At 39.4% G+C, this 21,286-nt stretch overlaps 1 protein-coding gene across 2 annotated transcripts in view; it reads left to right on the forward strand.

Annotated features, from left to right (window-relative positions):
* gle1 (GLE1 RNA export mediator) overlaps window positions 1-20,966 on the forward strand; it is a 51,889-nt gene extending 30,923 nt beyond the window's left edge. For both annotated transcript variants that reach the window (XM_048558872.2, XM_048558873.2), the window contains exons 11-16: window positions 592-782; window positions 1,885-2,014; window positions 6,150-6,254; window positions 13,182-13,264; window positions 14,462-14,525; window positions 17,189-20,966. In XM_048558872.2, the coding sequence (XP_048414829.1) occupies window positions 592-782; window positions 1,885-2,014; window positions 6,150-6,254; window positions 13,182-13,264; window positions 14,462-14,525; window positions 17,189-17,257 (642 nt within the window). In that variant the 3' untranslated portion in view covers window positions 17,258-20,966. The remainder of the gene's footprint in view (window positions 1-591; window positions 783-1,884; window positions 2,015-6,149; window positions 6,255-13,181; window positions 13,265-14,461; window positions 14,526-17,188) is intronic.
* Window positions 20,967-21,286: the final 320 nt, after the last annotated feature.

Below are 21,286 nucleotides of genomic sequence, written 5' to 3' on the forward strand. Positions count from 1 at the left end.
AATCCCAATTTAGCTGTCTATTTCATGGGGAACATGCTTTGTGCAACATGGCAGGCAAATTGGCAATGTGATAATAAATCATTCATTGTATCTAAAACAGTTTGAGAGATGTGATGTATCTTTATTGTACCTAGTTGCTATATAAGACACTAAATTAGATTAAAACATCAGTTTCATTGTATCCTAATATGATGCAGCATACAAGGTGGGCATTCAACCCGGATGTCTGTGTCAGTTCCAAGATAGAAGTACCCATTCCAATCCCACACCTCTGCTCTTTCCCATCTCCCTGTAAGTTGTTTTCCTTCAAATACTTATCTAATTTTCTTTTACAGGTTACTAATGAGTCTGCTTTCAGGCATTCCATTCCAAAGTATAACAGATTTGGCTCCATTCGTCACCTTTAATTAAGTATATTGAGCTTACTTTGAGACCTGGATCATCTGAAGATTAAAGAAATTGGATTCACCTTCTGTGTTGTATTTAAAAGGTTCAAGGCACATATAAAATGTCCTCAGCCTCAAATGGAAAGGCTGGTGGAAAGCATCTGTTTTGATTTTTAACCCTGTTTTTCTCCATTATTGCCCACAGAAACAAGGGGAGGAGGAAGTCGCATCTCACCATGAAGCTGCATTTCCAATAGCAGTGGTTGCTTCAGGCATTTGGGAGTTTCACCCGAAGGTTGGAGATCTTTTCTTGGCCCATTTGCACCGAAAGTGTCCATACGCAGTACCGTTTTTCCCTTCATGGAAAGACGGACAACCAAAAGAAGAATACCAAAGGTAGAATTCTGTGAACAACATAACACCCTCAAAACTGCTAACATAATTGATCTGATGTCTGCTTCTATCTACCAGGTAGCTATTAGTTGAAGCCAATCTGGTATTTCAAATCTGCCAATTGTAAGATGCTTCTCAAATTGCCAGTTTTTTGCTTTGACTCTTTTACTTCAGAGAAGAAAATACTTTTTTTTTTCCATTTGATTTCCCTGTGTAACTTTTTCTTAGTAGTTCACAGGTTGCAAGTGGTCATGACCCTGAGGAAGTTCAAGTATTGATTGGCTGTGATTTTGTTCACCGGTTTGCTCTGAGAATGAATAGTTTCTGGCTATAACAAATGTGACATTTATTTCACACTCTGCATTTACTTGCAGCCTCCTTCCAGTTTCTTCTTAAATTTTATTTTTTTCCTTGCTCTCTTCTGGTTTTTCGTCTTAAAATGAGAAGATTAATAAAGGAGAGATAATGGGAACTGCAGATGCTGGAGAATCCAAGATAACAAAGTGTGAAGCTGGATGAACACAGCAGGCCGAGCACAAAGGCTGACGTTTCGGGCCTAGACCCTTCATCAGAGAGATAATGAAGGGTCTAGGCCCGAAATGTCAGCCTTTGTGTTCCTGAGATGCTGCTTGGCCTGCTGTGTTCATCCAGCTTCACACTTTGTTATGTTAGATTAATAAAGGAGGCCATTTCTTGGGCCCAGCTTCCTGGAATGGTACTATAATTCCCCCACTTGTTTCTGAATTTTTTTGTAGAATTTCAGGTAAATGGCAGAACAAGATTAATGGGCTGAATGGTCCTATATCAGTGCAAAATAATCCTATTTTCATGATTTAACCAAAGGTCAGTTTTTTTTTCCCCACTTTATCTTGTCCATGTGATTTGGGGTCTTGTCTTACTGTCCAAATATAATTCTTTTGTATTTGTTCATATAGGCAGTTTACTTCGATTAATCCTCATTCCACTAGAAGCATGGGTTTAATGTGTGATAATTTGACTTTGTGTTACTATTCTTCGTGCATCATGCAGTGGTGAGAAAAGGCATGGAAGATTTGGATACTCACTCTTAGTGTGCAATTAAAGTCTGATCCTTTTTCTCCTGTAGGTTACTGGGATATCGAGTACTGGACAACGGTGTTGAGCAGCAGGACAACTTTCTGAAGCGAATGTCTGGCATGATTCGTCTGTATGCAGCAATTATAATGTTAAGATGGCCATATGGATCAAAGCAAGCAGTATGTAGTAACTAAGTGCTACATTTCATTCTCTCAAGCCCAAGTTAGTGTCGTCCAAACCTGTGCCAACCTGACATGCATTGAGTTACATGGGTTACAGAGTTTATATCTGCGTGATTTTTGGGCTATACTAGTTGGTTTCTAAAGAATGAGAGATGGTCTTATTGAAACATATAAGATCCTGAGGGAGCTTCATATGGTCAATGTTGAAAGGATGTTTGCCCTAGTGTGGAATCAAGATCTGAGGATGTCTGCTTAAAAATAGGGATTTAATACTGAGTTGAGGCAGTAGGCTAATAATTCTGAAATTCTCTTCCTGAGAGAGCAGTGGACGTTGGATCATTAAATATTTTCAAGGTTGAGTTGGACAGATATTTGATTGACATAGAAGCTGAAGTTTATGGAGGGCAGGAAGGGTGGAGTTAAAGCCACAACTAGCTGTGGTCTTGTTGAATAACAGCACAGACTCAAGCTGAATGACCTACATCTCCCATTTTGTACCTCACGTTCTTCTTCTCTCCATACCAAGGCATCGTTCTATTCCTTTTTCATGTTTGTCCAGCATCTCCTGAAATATAGCTGTGCCATTTATCTCAGCTACTGTACAGTTGCGTGTTTCACATTCTCACCGCTCTCTGGGTAAAGCATTTCTGGTGAATTTCCTTTATTGGGTTTTTGTTTTGTTTTACATTGATGGCCCTTAGTTCTGGTTTACCTAGTGAGTGGAAACATCTTTATGTTTACTCTTTTGAACCCTTTCACAACCTTAAAGATATTTTCTTATTCTTTCATGGAAGATGAGCATTTCTGTTAAGGCCAGATGACCTTCGGTCATTCTTTCAGTCTTTTGACAGAAAGTAACCTATTCAGTCTTTTTCTGATAGATATAATCTTCACTTATGGTATCATTTTACTGCCGATAAACTACTTACAAATCAGTTATTTAGTTAATTATCTGATCTTGTTTTGGCTACTTGGACTATTGGGAAGGGCTGGAATGGAATCGTGATTATTGATACAGTGACTTATGTTTGTCTCCACACACAAAACAGCTCTTGATATGGATAGCATAACAAGTTTAATGACTCTGTATTGAGATTTATATTAGTGCCTCTTTTTTTTCCAGATTAAAAAATATCTATGTTCTATGTTCTTGCTTTCTGAGAGATTGACCTCTCCTTCCACATCTGCCACATAATTAATTTGCTTCCCTACTTCAATGAGTCTTCTCCAGGACTCCCTGCCATTATTTTCTTAAAAAGTGTGAAATTTCATGATGTGATCCTTGATAAACTGCATAGAGTGGACAGCCCAAACCAGGCTGCGTTACCAAATTTTTTTTACTGGTGTTTTCCTCAACCCATCTCTTCTAACTCTATTGGCATATTCCTTTCTCTGATATTTAATTTCTTTCCACCTGAAAGATGTTTATGCTGTTTGGCTCAAGCATTGCTACAAGTGAAGGCCACAGAGTAGGCTGTTTTGCCCCTCAAGTCTCTGCTGCCATTCAATGAAGTTACGGCTAATCTGATAATCTTCCTAATTTTCCTAACTTTTCCCCATTCCCCTTGATTCCCTTGCTGTGATCAGTCTTGAATATACTTAATGACTCAACTTAGTTATTTCTGTGGTAAAGAATTCTCTGAGAGAAGTTCCTCCTCATCGCTGACTTGAATGAGTGACCCCTTATTCTAATGCTAAGTACTCTGTTTCCACATGTCGGAGCACCCCGGACCAATCTCTCAGCACCCACCTTGTCAAGCGTCCTAGGAATCTTTGCCCAATCAACTTGTCTATATCTTTGTATAGACTCTGTGGCATCCTTACTATTTGCATTAGAACTTATTTTTGTGTCATCTGTTAACTTGTCGATAATGCATTCACCTTCCTCATTCAAGTTATTAGTATACTTAGAACTAATTGTGGCCCAGCACTGATCCTTGTAGTACTAGTTGCAAATTACCATCCTGAAAATGCCCCCCTTATCCCATCATTCTGTCTGCTCTTAGTTAGCCAATCTCCCAAGTATGCTAATTTACTTGCCCCAACACCATGGGTTCTTATTCGTAGCCTTGTGTGCAGTACCTTTTTGAATGCCTTTTGGATTCCAACTGGTTCCTAAAGAATTGTAATAAATTTGTCAGGCATAGTTTCCCATTTGTGAAGTCATGCTGACTCTGCTTGATTATATTTTGTTTCTAAATGCCCTGGTATTGCATTCTTTAAAATAGACTGTAACATTTTGTCTCCCATGCCCTTTTGAGTAAGGGTGTCAGATTGACAGTTTTCCAATCACCTGGGACTTTTTCAGAATTTAAAGATGTTGGGAAGATTGCTACCAGTGCAGCCACTTCAGTTACTGTCTCTGTAGCTCGTTCCTTCAATATCCTAGGATGCAACCCGTTAGGTCCAGGGGAATTATCGGTCATTGGCTCTATTAGTTTCCTTGATACTTGTTTCCGTGAAAGTTATTGCATTTATTTCCTACCCTCCCTTGGCCCTTGGTTTAGCATTTTTGGAATGCTTTAATGTCCTTTACTGTGAAGATTGATGCAAATTATTTATTTTACCCAAATTATTTATTTGACCCATTTGCTTTTTCCTGAGTCCCCATCAATTTTTCCCCGTCTCATTCTCTACGGGGCCGATGTTAACTTTGGCCTATCTTTCCTTTTTACATTTTTAAAGAAGCTCTTACTATCTATTTTTATGTAACTTGTTAATTTGCCGTTATGATTGATTTTCACCCCTTCTGTAATTTGTTTGGTCATCATTTATCTTTAAAATTTTTCCAATCTTCTGGTTTAATACTGAATTTGCTACATTGTATGTTTACTTTTCTTTCAATTTGATACCATCCTTAATTTTGTTGGTTTACCATGATTATCTTATCCCCTTAGCAGAATGCTCGCTCTTATTGGGATATATCATAAACATCTGGCACTGTTCCTCAACCATCTTTGCTGGATTTCTTTTCAAGTTCATACCAGCCAACTCTGCCCTTGTTCCTTTGTAATTATTCTTATTTAAGTTGAGTAGAGTTGTTTCTGATTTAAAGTTTCTCCCTCAAACTGAATGCTAAGTTTTAATCATGTTATGGTCACTGTTTTCGTGGGGAATATTTACTCTGCGATCACTTATGACACTCTGCTTTATTACATATTACCAAGATTAAAATTGCCTGACCTTGGTTGGATTCGCAACATATTTTTCTTGGAAACTATCCCAAATACACTATAAATTGCTCCTTGTGGCTGCATGTATCAATCTGACTTTCCCAATCTATATGAAGTTTTGAAGTCTCACATGATTAACGCCCTGCTTTTTTTTGCATCCCTCATCGTCTCCTGATTTACTTTCTGCCCTACAATATAGTTACTGTTAGAGGCCTGAGGACTATTCCTACCAGTGTTGTCTCTCCATTTGTTGTTTGGATCTAAGAAAATTTCCTTCTATTGTACGCATTCTGCCTATTATTAACAAAGCTACCCCACCATGTTTTCCTTCTTGCTCGTTCTTTCAAAAACTCAAACACCCAACTTTGACCTCCTTGCAACAACGTCTCTGTAATGGATATAAGATTGTAGCCATTAACCTCTGTGTACTGAGATAATGGGAACTGCAGACATTGGAGAATCCAAGATAACTCTGTGTAGCTGGATGAACACAGCAGGCCAAGCAGTATCTCAGGAGCACAAAAGCTGATGTTTCGGGCCTAGACCCTCCTTCAGAGAGGATGATGACGTGCTGTGTTCATCCAGCTTCACACTTTGTTAACCTCTGTGTACTGTTCATTCACTTATTATATTCTAATTACTACTTGCATTTAAGAGACATTAATTGTGCCTATTTTTCTCTGTAATTTGACTCTTTATGCTGCTTTTTCATGTTTATACACTGTCCCTTTATGTCCCACCCTGGACATCATTACACAAATAGCTTCCCTGCAATGCCACCATGAGCTTTTGCTTTGTAAACTTTTATGTTCTCTATCAATAAACACCCCCCAACTAATTAGTTTACAGTTCAACCTTATTTCAAACAGCTATAGCCTAGTCAGTATTTTTTTTGAGCTCTTCAAATGATCGAAGTCGGCACATGATCACTATTTAATCATTGTTTCTTCTTTGCTTAGGAGCATCCTCATGGGCTGAATCATGCTTGGCACTGGCTGGCTCAGATGTTGAACATGGAACCACTGGCTGACATTACTGCAACACTGCTGTATGACTTCTTAGAGGTATAGTGCTGTTTGCAATGCCCTGTCATTCTCTGGTGTCTTCCCTTTGACACTTTACTCAGTATCTACTATTTTTAAGTGTCTCTGAAATTCAGCAAGTTAACTTTTTAAAAATTTCTTTGGGATATTTTTGTCACTGGCAAGGCTGATATTTTGCCCATCCTTAAATACTGCAATAGAGTTGCTTGCTAGGCCATTTCAGATGGTAGTTAGGAGTTAAACACATTGCTGTAGGTCTGGAGTCACATGCAGACTGGGTAAGAAAAGCAGGTTTTCTTGCCTGAAGAACATGAATGAACCAGATATGGTTTTTATGTCAATGAATGGTTGTTTCATTGTCATTCTTACTGTAACTTCATTCTACCAGCTGAGGTGAGTTTTAAATTGTGTCTCTGGAGCATGAGCCTGAGTATCTAGAGAAGTGACATTAGTGCCACACTACCATTTCTGATTCACATTCATGTATTTTTTAAAATGTATTCATGGGACGTGGTTGCTGGCTGGCCAGCATTAATCATCGATCCCTCATGGCCCTTGAGAAGGTGATGGTGAGCTGCCTTCTTGAATAGCTGCAGTCGATTTGCTACGGTTGACACACCATGCCCTTAGGGAGAGAATTCCAGTATATTGACCCAGCATCGGCGAAAAAACAGTGACATATTTCCAAATGAGGATGGAGAGTGATATGGAGGGGATCTTGTAGGTAGTGGGGTTCCTGTGTATCTGCTGCACTTGTCCTTACAGATGGAAGTGGTCGTGTGTTTGGAAAGTCTTGTCTGAGGATCTTTGCTGAATTTCTGCAGTGCATCTTACAAATAGTAAACACCACTTCTACCAAGTGTATGTGGATGCGATGCCAGTCAAGTAGACTGCATTATCCTGGATGGTGTCATGCTGCTTGAATGTTGTTGAAGCTGCAATCATCCAGGCAAGTAACTTGATTTTGATTTGATTTATTGTTGTCACATGTACCTAATTGCGTGTAGTACAGGCAGATCATAACATACAAGGACACACGCTGCTGGCTTGTGCAATGTAGGTGGTGGACAAGCTTTGGCGAGCCAAGAAGTAAGTTACTCAGTGTGGTGTTCCTTGTCTCTGACCAGCAATGTTAACAGTGGGTTGGGGGGGGGTTTCCAGCGATAGTAACCATTGAATGTCAAGGGGTGGTGTTATATTGTCTCTTAATGGAGACATTCACTGCCTGGCATTTGTGTGGCATGAATGTTATTTTGCCACTTGTCAACGCAGGCCTGGATTTTGTTGCATTTGAACATGGACTGCTAACATCCCCACTTCTGACCCTATGATGGAAGGAAGGTCATTGATGAAGCAGCTGAAGATAGTTGGTCCACAACATGATCCTGAGGAACTCCTGCAGAGTTGTACCAGAGCTGAGATGTCTTCCAAAGTGCCAGTGAGGAATTTGCCCCTTCCTAAATATCCATTGATTCCACTTTTGCTAGGGCTCCCTGAAACTCCTGTGGTTGAATGCAGCCTTGATTTTAGGGCAGTCACCCTCACTTCAGACAAAACAGCTGTATTTCAGCTGTCCATGTTTGAGACAAAGCTATAATAAGATCAGGAGTTGAGTTGCTCTGGCGAAACCCAAACTGAGCATCACTGAGCAGATTATTGCTGAACAGGTGCTGCTCGATAGTACTGTTGATGACAGCTTTGATCACTTTTCTGATGATCAAGAGTGGACTGATGGGGCTGTAATTGGCCAGGTTGGATCTTCCCTGCCCTTTTGTGTACAGGACATACCTGGATAAATTTCCACATTGTCGGGTAGATATCAATGTTGTAAGTGTACTGGAAGAGCATGGCTAGGGGAGCGGCAAGTTCTGGTTGACAAGTCTTCAGTGCCATTGGCAGAATGTCGTCAGGGCCCATAGCCTCCAACCTTTCTTGATATCACGTGAAGTGAATTGCATTGGCTGAAGACTCGCATGCTGGGAACCACTGGAGGAGGCCAAGATGGATCATCCACTTGGCACTTCTGGCTGAAGATTGCCGTGAATGCTTCAACCTCATCTTTTGCATTGATGTATCGGACTCTTCCATCACCTGAGGATGGGGATTTTTGTGGAACTGCATCCTCCAGTGAGTTATTTAACTGCCCACCACCATTCAAGACTGGACGTGGCAGGGCTACAGAACTCCGATCTGATCCATTCATTGTGGGGTTGCTTAATTTTGTTTATCACTTGCTGCTTATGTTGTTTGGCAAGCAAATAGTCCTGTTTAGTAGCTTTGATTCACACATTTTATAGGTATGCCTGGCACTGCTCCTGGCATGCCCTCTTGCCCACTCCATTGAACTAAATCTCTGGCATGATGGTAGTTATTGAGATGGGTATAATGCAGGCCATGAGGTTGCAGATTGTACTGGAGTATAATCCTGCTGCTGTTGCTGGCCCACAGGGCCTCATGGCTATGCAGTCTGGAATTGCTAGAAAAATTTGAATCTGTCCCATTTAGCGTAATGATAGTGCCACATGACACTGTGTATTTTCAGTGTGAAGGTGGGTCTTCATCTCCACAAGGGCTGTGCAGTGGCTGCTCTTATTGATACTATCATGGGCAGATTGGCGAGTATAAGGTCAAATATGTTTTTCCATCTTGCTGGTTCAGTCAGCACAGACTCTCTAGTGGCTTTGTCTTTTAGGACCCCACCAAATCAATCAGTAGTGCTACTACCCAGCCACTTTTGGTGGACATCAAAATCCTCCATCCACAGTACATTTTGCATCCTTGGTGCTTCCTCCAAATATTGTCAAGCATGGAGGAGTGCTGATTCACCAGCTGATGGAAAACAGTACACGATAATTAGCAGGAGGTTTCCTTGCCAATGTTTCACCTAAAACCATGAGATTTCATGGGGTCCGGAGTCATTGTTGAGGACTCCTGTCTCCCGACTGTAAACCATTGCACTGCTATCTCTGTTGTTTCTGTCCTGCTGCATGTCCTGGCACATAACATAAACAGGGATGGTAACGATTATGTCTGGGTCATAGTCTTGCTTACAGAATTTGGGCAGCACAGTGGCTCAGTGGTGAGCACTGCTGCATCACAGCGCTAGGGACCCGGGTTTGATTCCGCCCTTGGGTGACTGAATGTGTGGAATTTGCACGTTCTCCCCGTGTCTGCGTGGGTTTCCTCCCACAGTCCAAAGGCGTGTGGGTTAGGTGGATTAGCTGTGCTAAATTGTCTGTAGTGTCCAGGAGTGTATAAGTTAGCCAGATTAGACATGGGAAATGCCAGGTTACAGGGAAGGGGTAGGGGAATGGGTCTGGGTTTGATCCTCTTTGGAGGGGTGGTGTGGACCTGTGGAGCCAAATGACCTGTTTCCACACTGTAGGGATTCTATGATCTATGAGAATTAAACCTTGCAATCTTGGCACTAGTGCCCAGATGTAAGTAAGGAGGTTTTTTCTGCCATTGTCTTTTCAGATGCTAGAGCAATAGTAGGTGGGTGGCCTGTCCAGTTTCAGTGCCTTGTTGACACTTCATAGTGATTTCTACAAGTGACTTGCTAGGCCATTTCAGAGGACAGTTAAGAGTCAAGCACATTGCTGTGTGTCTGGACCCACATATAGGCCAGATCAGGTGAGGATGGCAGATTTCCTTCCCTGGAGGACACTGGTGAGCCAGCTGCGTTCTTCTAACAATCAGCAGTGGTTTCATGGTCCTTAGTAGATGTGTAATTACAGATTATTTTTATTATTGAAATCAAAATTCACTATCTGCCATGGCAGGATTTGAACCTGAGTTCCCAGAACATGAGCTGAGTTTCTGGATTAATGCTATAGAGTGTAACAATGATGCCACTAAACTACTACCTTCTACACTGCATCATCATGACTTCCCAAAGGGATAATCATGCCTGACTAATTTATTAGAATTCTTGGGAGAGATAGAAAGGACGATCACTAATGGTAACCAGTGGATGTAATATCTATAGATTTATAAAAGGCATTTGATAAGGTAACACACATTAGGCAAAATAAGATAAGAACCCAAGGTGTTGGTTGTGGTATTTTAGGGTGGACAGAAAATTGGCTAATAAACAGAGTTGAGATAAAAGGGGGCATTTCAGGATGGCATTCGATGGATGGCATGATCATATTATTGCTAGACTGTTAATCCAGAGACCAAGGTGTTGTTCCAGGGACTTGGGTTCAAATGCCACCATCACAGGAGGAATTTGAATTCAGGCTACAAATCTGGAATTAAGGATCTAATTGTGATTGTGAAACTGTTGTCAGTTGTTGGAAAAACCTGCCTGGTTCACTAATGTCCTTCAGGAGAGAAATATGCCATATTAAACAGAAGAAAGTTTAGAGTAGAGTTGAAAGTTTTTTTTTGTAAAAGTATAGGATTGACCCATCAATTGGATTTTGATTCCTGTTTAAATCTGATCCGAAATAAGATCCGTTTTAATGGGAAATCTGGCCCACTTGTGACTCCAAACCCACGGCAATGTGGTTGACTGAGGGGAGTGAATTTGTGAAATTATTTCCTGCAGATGGCTGTAGAGGCTTGGTTGTTAAAAATACTCAAAGCTGAGACTGACAAGATTTTTAATCTTGATTTTTTTTCTTACTGACTATGGGGAAAAGGCAGGAAAGTTTTCAGATCAGTCTTGATAGGCTGACTGCCTTACTTCTGCTTCTGTGTCTTGTGGTTTTCTACATGCTGTTAACAGCAATCTCTTGCCAAGCTTCATTGCCTTCCCATGCCTCTGAAAGTTCATGTTATTCTCCTTATTCCTGGTTAAGAGACTTTGCTGTACCTTAACACTGCAACCCTGTAATCTCTACTCTTGCACCTTGGATAAGAATACTCTCTTCCTACACCCTACTGCCCTGTTTCAATCTACAACTAATGGCATAACCTTCATTGGAATTAATTCTCTTCCTAAACCCCTCTTTCTATTTCTCTGCCCACATTCAAAATCAAAACTTTTCTGTTTTACGCTCCCTTCATCCACCTTGCTTAACCATTTTATATTTCAGATTGGATACAGCTCGATGGTGCCATTTCGTGCAGCAGCTTGGGCTGATTTGCTACGTTAAAGGTGCTACATGAGTGCATGTTATTGATGACTCCAATCATAGTTAGGCTGATTGTTGTGTTTCATAACTTGTTTTGCAATGGTAGTCTTATTCTTTGGCATGAAAATTATGCTTTGTAAATTAAAGTGGCATACTTACATAAATCTATTGAAACATATAAACAGTTCAAATTCTGATGCTAGAACTTTTCTCATTCTGCTATTATCAGTGAGTTATTGTCTGGATCATGATGGAGGTGGTGTTTGCAACAAACAAGATTCAGATGGTTGGTCGCTTTATCATGTTATCATTTGTTACATATTTTAACTTTGATTTGGAACGGGGGGGAGGCTTTGCAATACAATTCTGTAAATAATGACCAATATTTTGTATTATTTAGCACTCAGTAAATGGACTTCAAAATTCAACATATTGGAAATATTAAATAGAAGGAAGTTTAAAGTAGAGATGAAAGGTTTTTTTTGTAAATGTATAGGACTGACCATCAACTTGATTTTGATTCCCATCTAAACCTGACCCCAAGACTTCAAAATCCCTTGTGCCATTCTTTGTGTGTGTTTATTTTATTTAGCCTTGGGAATTGTGAAAATAATGTCTTAATAACTGGAAACTATCTGTTGTGAATTGTGTGTTCGAAAGCAAGGAAGTTAAGGGAAACCTTTGACACAGGATGTTAAGATCTTCTGAAGAGTGCAGAGGAGATTTCCTAGAATGATATCAGGGGTTTGGAATGTTAAAGCAGAGATAGTTAAGAGGCACTTGAATAGAGATATTCAAAATCATGAGGGCTTTGATGGGCTAAATAGGGATAAACAGTTTCTTGCTAGCAGCAGTATTGTTAAACTGGCGAACATGGATTTCAGGTATTTTGGCAAAAGAGTTAATAGTTAGCTCATACTTTTTCATCTATGCAGTGAGTCATTGAGATCTGGCATGCACTGCCTGAGAGCCTTGTGGAAGCAGTTTCAAAAGTAAATGGGATATTTGACAAAGCTGTGGTTTTCAAGAGGTTATTTTGTCCTGGTATTTTTGAAGATGGGTCATAAGGCAGAGGTTACGAGCTTTCTGCAAAGTAAATAACTTGTGAGGCCTTGGAGTTTTTTTATAAATTGGAACAATGGAAGTGGCCTGGGTATGGCCAGCTCAATCAGACCAGGCTTTCTGATTTTTAGGTTTAGCTTACATCAGAAGCTATTGGCATCTCAAGAGTTGGAAGCTTCAGTGAATATCTCCTGGCTGTGACACTCTCTGAATGTTTTCTTGATGTTTTTTCCTCTCGGTTTGGAGAACCGCAAGTGAGAATCTGTGTCTGAATTTGCCTTTTCTGCTATGGGGTGTGTTTATGGAGTGTTACTGCATTGGAACAGTTAACTAGTAATAGTTGCTGTATCTGTTATTCTGTTGAGTTTTCCCAATAGTTAAGTTATTCGAATTTCTCTTTCTTTTGTTGTATTTTAACTAGAGTTTTCAAATCAATTGTGTTTTGCTTAATGTGGAGTAGTTTGGCCAATCGCATTCCATGAGGGACAGACACTTTATGTTTGCCTTTAAAATAAGAAAAAATTAGGGTCTAGCCTATCACCTTAGAATATTTTGAGGTGGGGGGGTGGTTCTGATGTGGTCCATAACAATATATATCTAATAATATATGTACTTGAAAAGAAAAAAAAAGCAGAACTATGGTGTTAGACCAGGAGAGTGGGACTAATTGGGATGATTGTCAAAAGAACTGACATAGTAATAATTACTCAGATGATTTTAGCTGAGCTGTGTAAACTTATATTTCTTTGAGAAACCATGTTTGGCTGAACCCTTCGCTGTCTGTCATTATTCCCTTCTCTAACAGGTTTGTGGCAATGCCTTGATGAAGAAGTACCAGAACCAGTTCTGGAAGATGATCATCCTGATCAAGAATGACTACTTCCCCAGGTAACAAAATCTCAGTATCAAGGAATCACAGAATGGTTAAAGCACAGAAAAGACTATTTGTCTATTGCATTTTTTCCAACACTTTGCAAGAGCAGTTTAGCTATTCCACTGGTTATGGGTGAGGTCCCTCCTTACTTAGGCCTTCTGCATGTCATAGGAGTCTATCATGGGCCACACAGAGGTATTCAGTGTCTTATGTGGCTATGTTTACAGTTTATCCCACTTTTCCTTTAATTTGCAGACAATTTGAGTTACTGATATTAAGAAAAAGCACTTCTGTAGCCCCTTTCACAATCTCAAGCTGACTTAAATTGGTTGAAAGAGTACAGCAGTTATCCCTGGTGTTCTGGTTAATAGTCATCCTTCAAACAGCATAATGAACAAGGAGATTATTTGGTGGTCATCGTTTTGCTGCTTGTGAGAGCTTGCCTTGTGCAAAATGGCTGCGATGTTTCCATTATCACACCAGTGACATAGACTTCAAACATGCCTTGAAGGCGGTGAAGCGCTGCAATGTCCTGAAGCTGTGAACAGTACCACAAGCATGTAAGTCATTTCCTCCTGTTGGCTTAGCAGTCTCTCAGACTGTGCTACTCCACTGGCCTGGTCTAAATCTTTGATCTCCTTGCCTAACAAAGGGTGTACTGATTTGAACTGATTCCTGGAATTGGTGGGGGAATTGTCCTGTTGTGTGAGAATGAGTAAAGTACTCTACGTTTACTGTCCTTTGTAGGAAAATGAGAAGTGATCTAATTGAAACACATAAAGTTTCTTCCAGATTGTTGTATCTAGAACAAAGAATTACTATGTCAGTGTAAGTAATTAGCACTTCAGGACTAAGATGAGAAATTTCTTCACTCAGGATTGTAAATGTTTGTCCCAGAGGTTGTGGGTGCTCTATACTATTGTGTATATTCGAGACAGATGTTGATTTGTTTTTTGGGATACTAAGGGAATTAAGGGATACGTGAAAGTTTAGAAAGATTGATTTGAAGTCAAGGATTAGATCCGGGTTTTTATATTTCTACAAAGCAGCCAAAAAGATACTTCTCTCATTTTCAGTAATCCAAAATGTCAGATTCTTTATGCAATTCAGTTCTGTTTTATCACAGCTGTTCACAAGATGTACTTTAGTCTGTGTTTGTGTAGTTTCTTTAAAAACAAATGTGTTTACTTGACCTATTTCACTTTCTGTAGGATTGAAGCAGTTACAGGCACTGGGCAGGTTGGGGCTGTGATCAGGCTGCGCCAGTTCCTGGAGGTAAAAGCTCTTTTTTTTGTGTGGAATTAATTTCCTAAATCCCAAATCTGAGATTTCAGACAAAATGAACCTACCCCCATTCACAGCAACAACACTAGTGTTTATGCATATCTTTATAATTTTGTACAATGTCCCAAGGTAGATTATTGGTGTAGTATCAAACAGGATTTGAACAGGAATGGGAGGCAGAGAGACGGTTAATTGTAAAAGATTACAGAGATAGGGACACTGTCACTGTACCTCAAGATTTTTCTTAGTCAATATGTTTTCAAATCAACTTTGTCAAAAATCTTATTGCACACCTCTGGAGAAAGTGAGACCTGAGCCCAGGCCTCCTGGCCCAGAAGAATGGACACTACCACTGTGCCATTAAAGACCCATTTAAGTTCAAATTAGTTTTCTAATTAACCTGTTCATAGATGTTATTACACATCTTTAGAATAGGCAGGTTTTGAACTCAGACCTCCTTGTCCAGGGGTAGATACACTACCACGGTACCACCAGGGTCCTCTTTAAGCTCAGATAAACTCCAGTTGATGCCCTCATCCTGCATGTAATTAAACACAATGATACCTGATTCATTGGCAGATGTGCCTTCAGTTGCCTAGGGTGGAGAAGATACAATAGGTATTGATTTCTGAACTGTTTGGTGGGTGTCTCAATTTTATTCTTACAAGGTGGAACAGTTATCTAAATAATGGTGAGCTGCATCAGAGGAGCAGGAAAGTTGATGTTTCACTTCAGGCTGACTCCAGCATCTGCAGTTCTTGCTATAATGTAATAATGCTGACTTCTTAAGTAGCTTCAGACCCACAATTCTACACTAGATTTGCATGTGGTGCTTCTGGACAAACATCAAGACAGGAAAATTATTTATTTGACAAGAGTGGGCTAATTTAATGTATGATTTTCCCTGGATAAATAAAATGTTCCCATTTCCATTTTATTGTCTCTGATGATTGTCCCCAGTGCGAGCAGTGTTTTACTGGACTGTCATGTCATTCTGCCCAGTGCTCCTAATATCTCCTTGTGTGCCCTGCTGTCAAATTTTGTTAGTGCTTCTGAAAAGCACCTGCAATGATTTACTACATTTTTACGAGACTATATGAATGCACATTGTCATTGAATGATCTTTCCTTGAAAATCTTGCATAAAACATTTTAGTTGCAATCCCAGATTCTCTGTCCTAGTCTCTAGCCCCATCACACGTCTCAGTCTTGTGTTTCTCCTCAGCCTGGAACATCTTGAGGTTGTAAAGCAGCATTTTTGGTCTTAATCTCATTAAAATTGTACAATAATATCGCAACAGGAGCAAGCCATTCAGCCCATTATACCACTGTGGGCACTCATCTCACTCTGTACTTTCTCCCTCTTAGACCCGGAAAAAATCATTTTTTGATAATGTTTACTGGCTTTCCAAATGACTGATCAGAGTTCTGGACAGTGCATACAGATGAGAATTTCTATATGTAACAAGTTGCTATAATCTGGAATTTGATGAATACTTGAACAACAAATATTTTAAAAAAACATTGGGAAAGAGTATGGCAGACGAATTAACTGAGTACTGCTTCAAAATCCAACAAAGGTATGGTGGACTAATTCACCACCTGCTGTGCTGAGTGATTCTAATTTATACCTCAAATGCTGCAGACTGTAGTGTACATTTTTTGCAACATTGCTGTTCCCTTTACAGTATAATGCTTAGCTTGTTTTGTTTGTATTTTTGTTTAGGGTTAGCTTAGAGCTTTTATTTTTAGAATTCAGGTGTTTTAAATATAAACAATTTCTTTATGATGATACAGCTTGCAGCATTTTGAATTTCTGATTATTAATCAGTCTAATCATTAGACTGGGGCTTTTGTCATCCAAGAAAAGAGAAGGCTGAGGTGACCTAATAGAGCTGCTTACCGTAAAAGGAATAGCAGTGTAGGGTAAAGAATGTGTTTCTGCTTGTGGGTGAACCCAAAGCTAGGGCCGAAAATAAAAGGTAAAATTGCCAAACCCTTACCACATCTTAGGGCTGCTCTCTCATTAGAGAGAGATGACTGGTGCTGGTTTAACCTTAGGGTCACCACACCTTAGGTGACGGGATAGTTTGAAAAGGAGAATCTTTTATGGTAACCTCTGCAGATGCACCCAAATGGAGCCCACGCAGACACAGGGAGAATGTGCAAATTCCATACACAGACAGTTGCCCAATGCTAGAATTGAACCTAGGTCCCTGGTGCTGTGAAGTAGCAGTGCGAACCACTGAGCCACCATGTCGCCCATGCCTGCTTGGATCAAATGGTCCATTTTTGTGCTCTAAATTCTGTGCACTGAACGGGAGACTATCAGTTGTCTGTGTTCTCAGACTCCATATTACAATCCTTTATTGATACTTTTAATTTTATCTTTGCCTTATCAGCAGATTTCTTTCAGTTGCTTTTGTTAAAAAGAGGCATTTGCTTTCAGTTGCAATAAAATGTATGGGCAATTCATTCAAAGCATTTGCCCATCTTCCTGGTGACCTGTGTAGACATGTTGCTTGCGAACAGTTGTGGATAAAGGACCATTTAGATTGGACTACAGTGTAATTTTGTAACTGTTCAGAACAATTTTCAAAAAATGTGCCTTGCTTGAAATTAATATTGTTTTTTTTTCTAATCGTTCTATTTCAGAAATGCTTGAAGCAAAAAGACTTTCCTCTGCCAAAGGGTTACTTGCATCCTGCATTCTGGAGATCATGACCATATAAAGGATACATTAAAAAGCCAAGGAAATCAGAGCTGCTCAAGTCAAAGTCACTTCTTAAAATTTTACAGTTACATTAAACACAAGATTTAATTTCATAGGGGTCATTGGGCCTTTTACCATTTAATTATTGGCTTTGCGCTGTCTCCTTGGTGCTGATGTCTTTGTGCAGTGTAAACAAAGTTATGTAGTTCTTTAAACCGTAAAAATGACTCATCGGGTATTTAGGATGTCACTATTTCTGAACTGACCTGTGATGATTTGGTTGTTGACTGGTTTTTGTTTATATTTATTATAACGCTATATGGAGCTGACCTTGTCTATCATGATGTGAAACAATTGATGTCCACCTTAACTATAAATTAAATCATTGAGTACAGTGTAATGAAAACTGAGGACTGATACACAGTAGCTGTGTTGTACAATTCAGTGGTTTGAAGGAAACCTGGTATAGTGCTGCATGTTTAAACTTTATGAAGAGATAATGACATCTTACCTGTGTCCTTCTATTGGACATTATTAATGTCACTAGTGGACCAATATGTGAATTGCAAAATACTTTCCTTTTGTTTAGCAAAGTGCCTGTTTCATTTTCTTTTGAAAAGGTTTGTCTTTGTAAAGTAGCATTCCACCTCTTCCTGCCGAGCCATTAAATATGAGCAGCTTGGAGGTGGGGAGGGAAAAAGCCATCAATAGCACTCTTCTGATATAGAGGAGAATCACGTGTCTTTGATATTCCAATACCACTGTCCTATCCCTACATCCCCTTTCACTGAATACTGTTTGGGGAACTTGGCAGGTAGATGATTGATGTGTTTATTGGCTTCTACCTCCACCCCTTCTTGCTATCTTTATCAGTAGGGTAAGAGAATAATCCTTTGCTTGGAGCCACTACAAACAAGAGAGCTGAAAACTTGAATACGATTATGAAGTTTTGTCTGGTCACTTTCTGGCCGTGACACGTTAAGCAGCAGTTCAAATCTCTCTGGGCCTTTTGACCTTGCATGCTAGTATTTTTGGTCTAGATTGCCCTCTATTTTATTTTCTTTATCTGGCCCTACTCACATTCTCCTCCTCTTTTCTCATTCATGTACACTGAATACCCTTAGAATCTCCTAAGCTGGAAATTGTTGCCAATACTAAACCTCTCAATTGCATTGTATTTACAGCAAAGAAACAGGCCATTTGGCTCAACAGACTCTTGCTGGTATTCATGCATCTCTCAATCCTACATCTTGCATATCAACATATCCTTCTGTTACTTTCTCACTTACATTTAACTAGTTTTACCTTAAATGCATCTATACTATTCACCTCAAGTGTTACTTATCATGCCAAGTTCCACATTCTGGCCACGCTGTGACAAAATAAATTTATTCTCAATCCCTTTAGATTTATCAGTGACCATCTCATATTTATAGCCCTTAGCTATGATTTCATCTGTTAATGGAAAAATATTTTCTACATTTACCCTATCTAACCCTGAAGTTTAAAGACCTCTGTCAGGTTACCCCTCTCTCTAGAAGAGAAAATGCAATCAAACATATTTTTATCCAAAATAAAGTTAAAAATTTTAGATACCACATTTTTTAATTTTTTTAAAGATTAAAATAGATTTACAGAAACTGAAGATAGGTATGAAACATGAGTGATTCATATGTAACTGGAGAATATTTATTTTTGTGACAAAATTCCCAAATAAACAAAATAGAATTCTATTTGTAAATAATTATTGAATAGGCTGTTAACCACTCGAAGGAAGTGAGTGGAAACCTTGAATAAGTTATGAGTGTGTTGAAGTGTTGTACTTTGGCAGTGCAGGGTAGCGTATGATACCCTGTTCAAACAGAACTGCACTTGTTCAGAAATGAGCTGTTTTGACCTAGCACTAGAAAATTAGGTGCTAAACTGCTTCAATAACTGAGATATACTTTTAAGGGTTACTTCTCAACCAGGACTATGAGAGTGGTGACCCAAAGCAGGCAGGAAACACAGCACATTATCTGCTAAATATCACACGTGTAGCCCTAAAGACCACAGGAAAGACAGTGATGAGAAATAACTGAGAAATTTTTGAATATTTGATTCCCAAGCATTCGTAGGCTCACTTCACTGTTAATGGCACCATTTAAGGTCCTGTCTCGTGTTACCACCTTTTTGTGTGAAGAAAGTTAAATTCAGTAGAAATAATGTAAACGTCCCTAAATGTGGAGTGATTTTTGTTTAGAAGGATCAATATGTGGACATCTTTATCAACTACTCTGCACCATGAATTCATTCTAAGGTAGTTAATAATGGGCTTGGCCTTCCCCTACTAGCACAGACTAAGAATGTTCCTAAATTCAATACCATAACTCAGCTGGGGTCAGGAATGGCACACTACAATTGACCTCTGCTCTCCTGGGATAGGCATGAAGGGGACCACCGCTGTAAAGTATGAGTCAGTGTGAAATAAATGACATCAACTGCTCATGGAAGTTTGTGACCTCCTTCATTTGATCGTGTGCAGAATTCAGTATTTTAATAATCAAATTATATTAAATCACTTTTTAAAAACATATTTCATTCTAAGATGTTGAAGACCTGTCACTTAAAGCGGAATAAAACACTGGCAAAGTAACCTGCTGCTACATATATTGTACATACTCTATTTTGTATTGTGGAATTGACTGGTTATGGTCATATTCTAATTACTGTAAAAGATCTGGCACAAGTCAGTGGTGATCTAGATGTCAACACTTTGTATTAAGAACTTGTATGTTAATATTCCATTGCAGGATATTTTGATGCCAATTTCCCCGATTGTTGCTCATCAATCGCACAGTCTTAAGTCTCCAAATTCAGTTCCTCGTCTTTTGCAGAGTTACTTGATCTGAATCAAAGTGGCAAGAGTCCTATTACTGACCCCTGCCACCCCCTCAAAATATCATGTTAAAAGGGTTAAGGTATTTCATAGAAATCATAGGTTATAACATAGAAAAAGGTCATTTGATCCATAGCCTGACAGGTTACGGCAGCTGAAGTGCATATCCAGACACCTTTTAAATGAGTCAAGAACTTGTTTATCTAAATCCCTAGTCACTGATTCTTTCTGCCAAAGAAAATAGGCCCTTTCCATCACTTTATCCAAATCTATCTCAATCAAAACTCCCTTCATCCTCATCTGTTCCAATGAGAACAGTCCCACCCTATGAAACATTTCCCAACAGATAAATTTTACACTCTTGGCAACGTGCTCATAAATTTCCCCTGTATCTTCTCTAGTTCAATTATATCCTTTCTACGATGAGCTGACCAGAACTGCACGTAGTATTCAAGTTGTGGCACAGTTATTGATTTGTACTGTTCCAATACAACCCCTCTACAATTGTTTCCTATACTCTGGCTAATGAAGGATCTTCCATATGAGATCATTAGACATAGGAATAGAATTAGGCCATTTGGCCCATCGCTTCTGCTCTATAAGTCAGTCATGACTGATATCTTTCTCAACTCCATTGTCATGCCTTCTTGTAATCTTTGATCCGCTTGCTAATTCTTATGCTGAATTACTTTTTATGATTTTTTTTTAAAGTCTGTAATAAATACTTAAGTACCCTGTACCTAACATGGTGCCGACAGGCGACATTACAAACCTTTCAATGCATTTATTTGCAAGCACATAACAATAAAGGCTAATTCTAATCAAGAACCCATCTATCTCTGTCTTAAAAACACTCAATTATTTGGCTTCCATGGCCTTCAGCTACAATGAGTTCCACCGATTCATCACCCTCTTGAGAGAGTTGTAATGTTTAAAAGACATTTGGATAAGTTCATGAATAAGAAGTGTTTGGAAGGTTATGGGCCAAGCACAGGCAGGTGGGACTAGTTTAGTTTGGGAACATAACACGGATTGGTTGAATCGAAGGGTCTGTTTCCATGTTGTATAATTCTATGACTGAGTAGTTTTGACTCCTCTCCGTTTGTAACCTACCTCTCGTTTGAGACTGTCCAATAAGGGTTAACATCTGTGCAATGTCCAC

This window comes from Stegostoma tigrinum, chromosome 29, assembly GCF_030684315.1.
Source record: "Stegostoma tigrinum isolate sSteTig4 chromosome 29, sSteTig4.hap1, whole genome shotgun sequence".
Taxonomy (NCBI): Eukaryota; Metazoa; Chordata; class Chondrichthyes; order Orectolobiformes; family Stegostomatidae; genus Stegostoma; species Stegostoma tigrinum.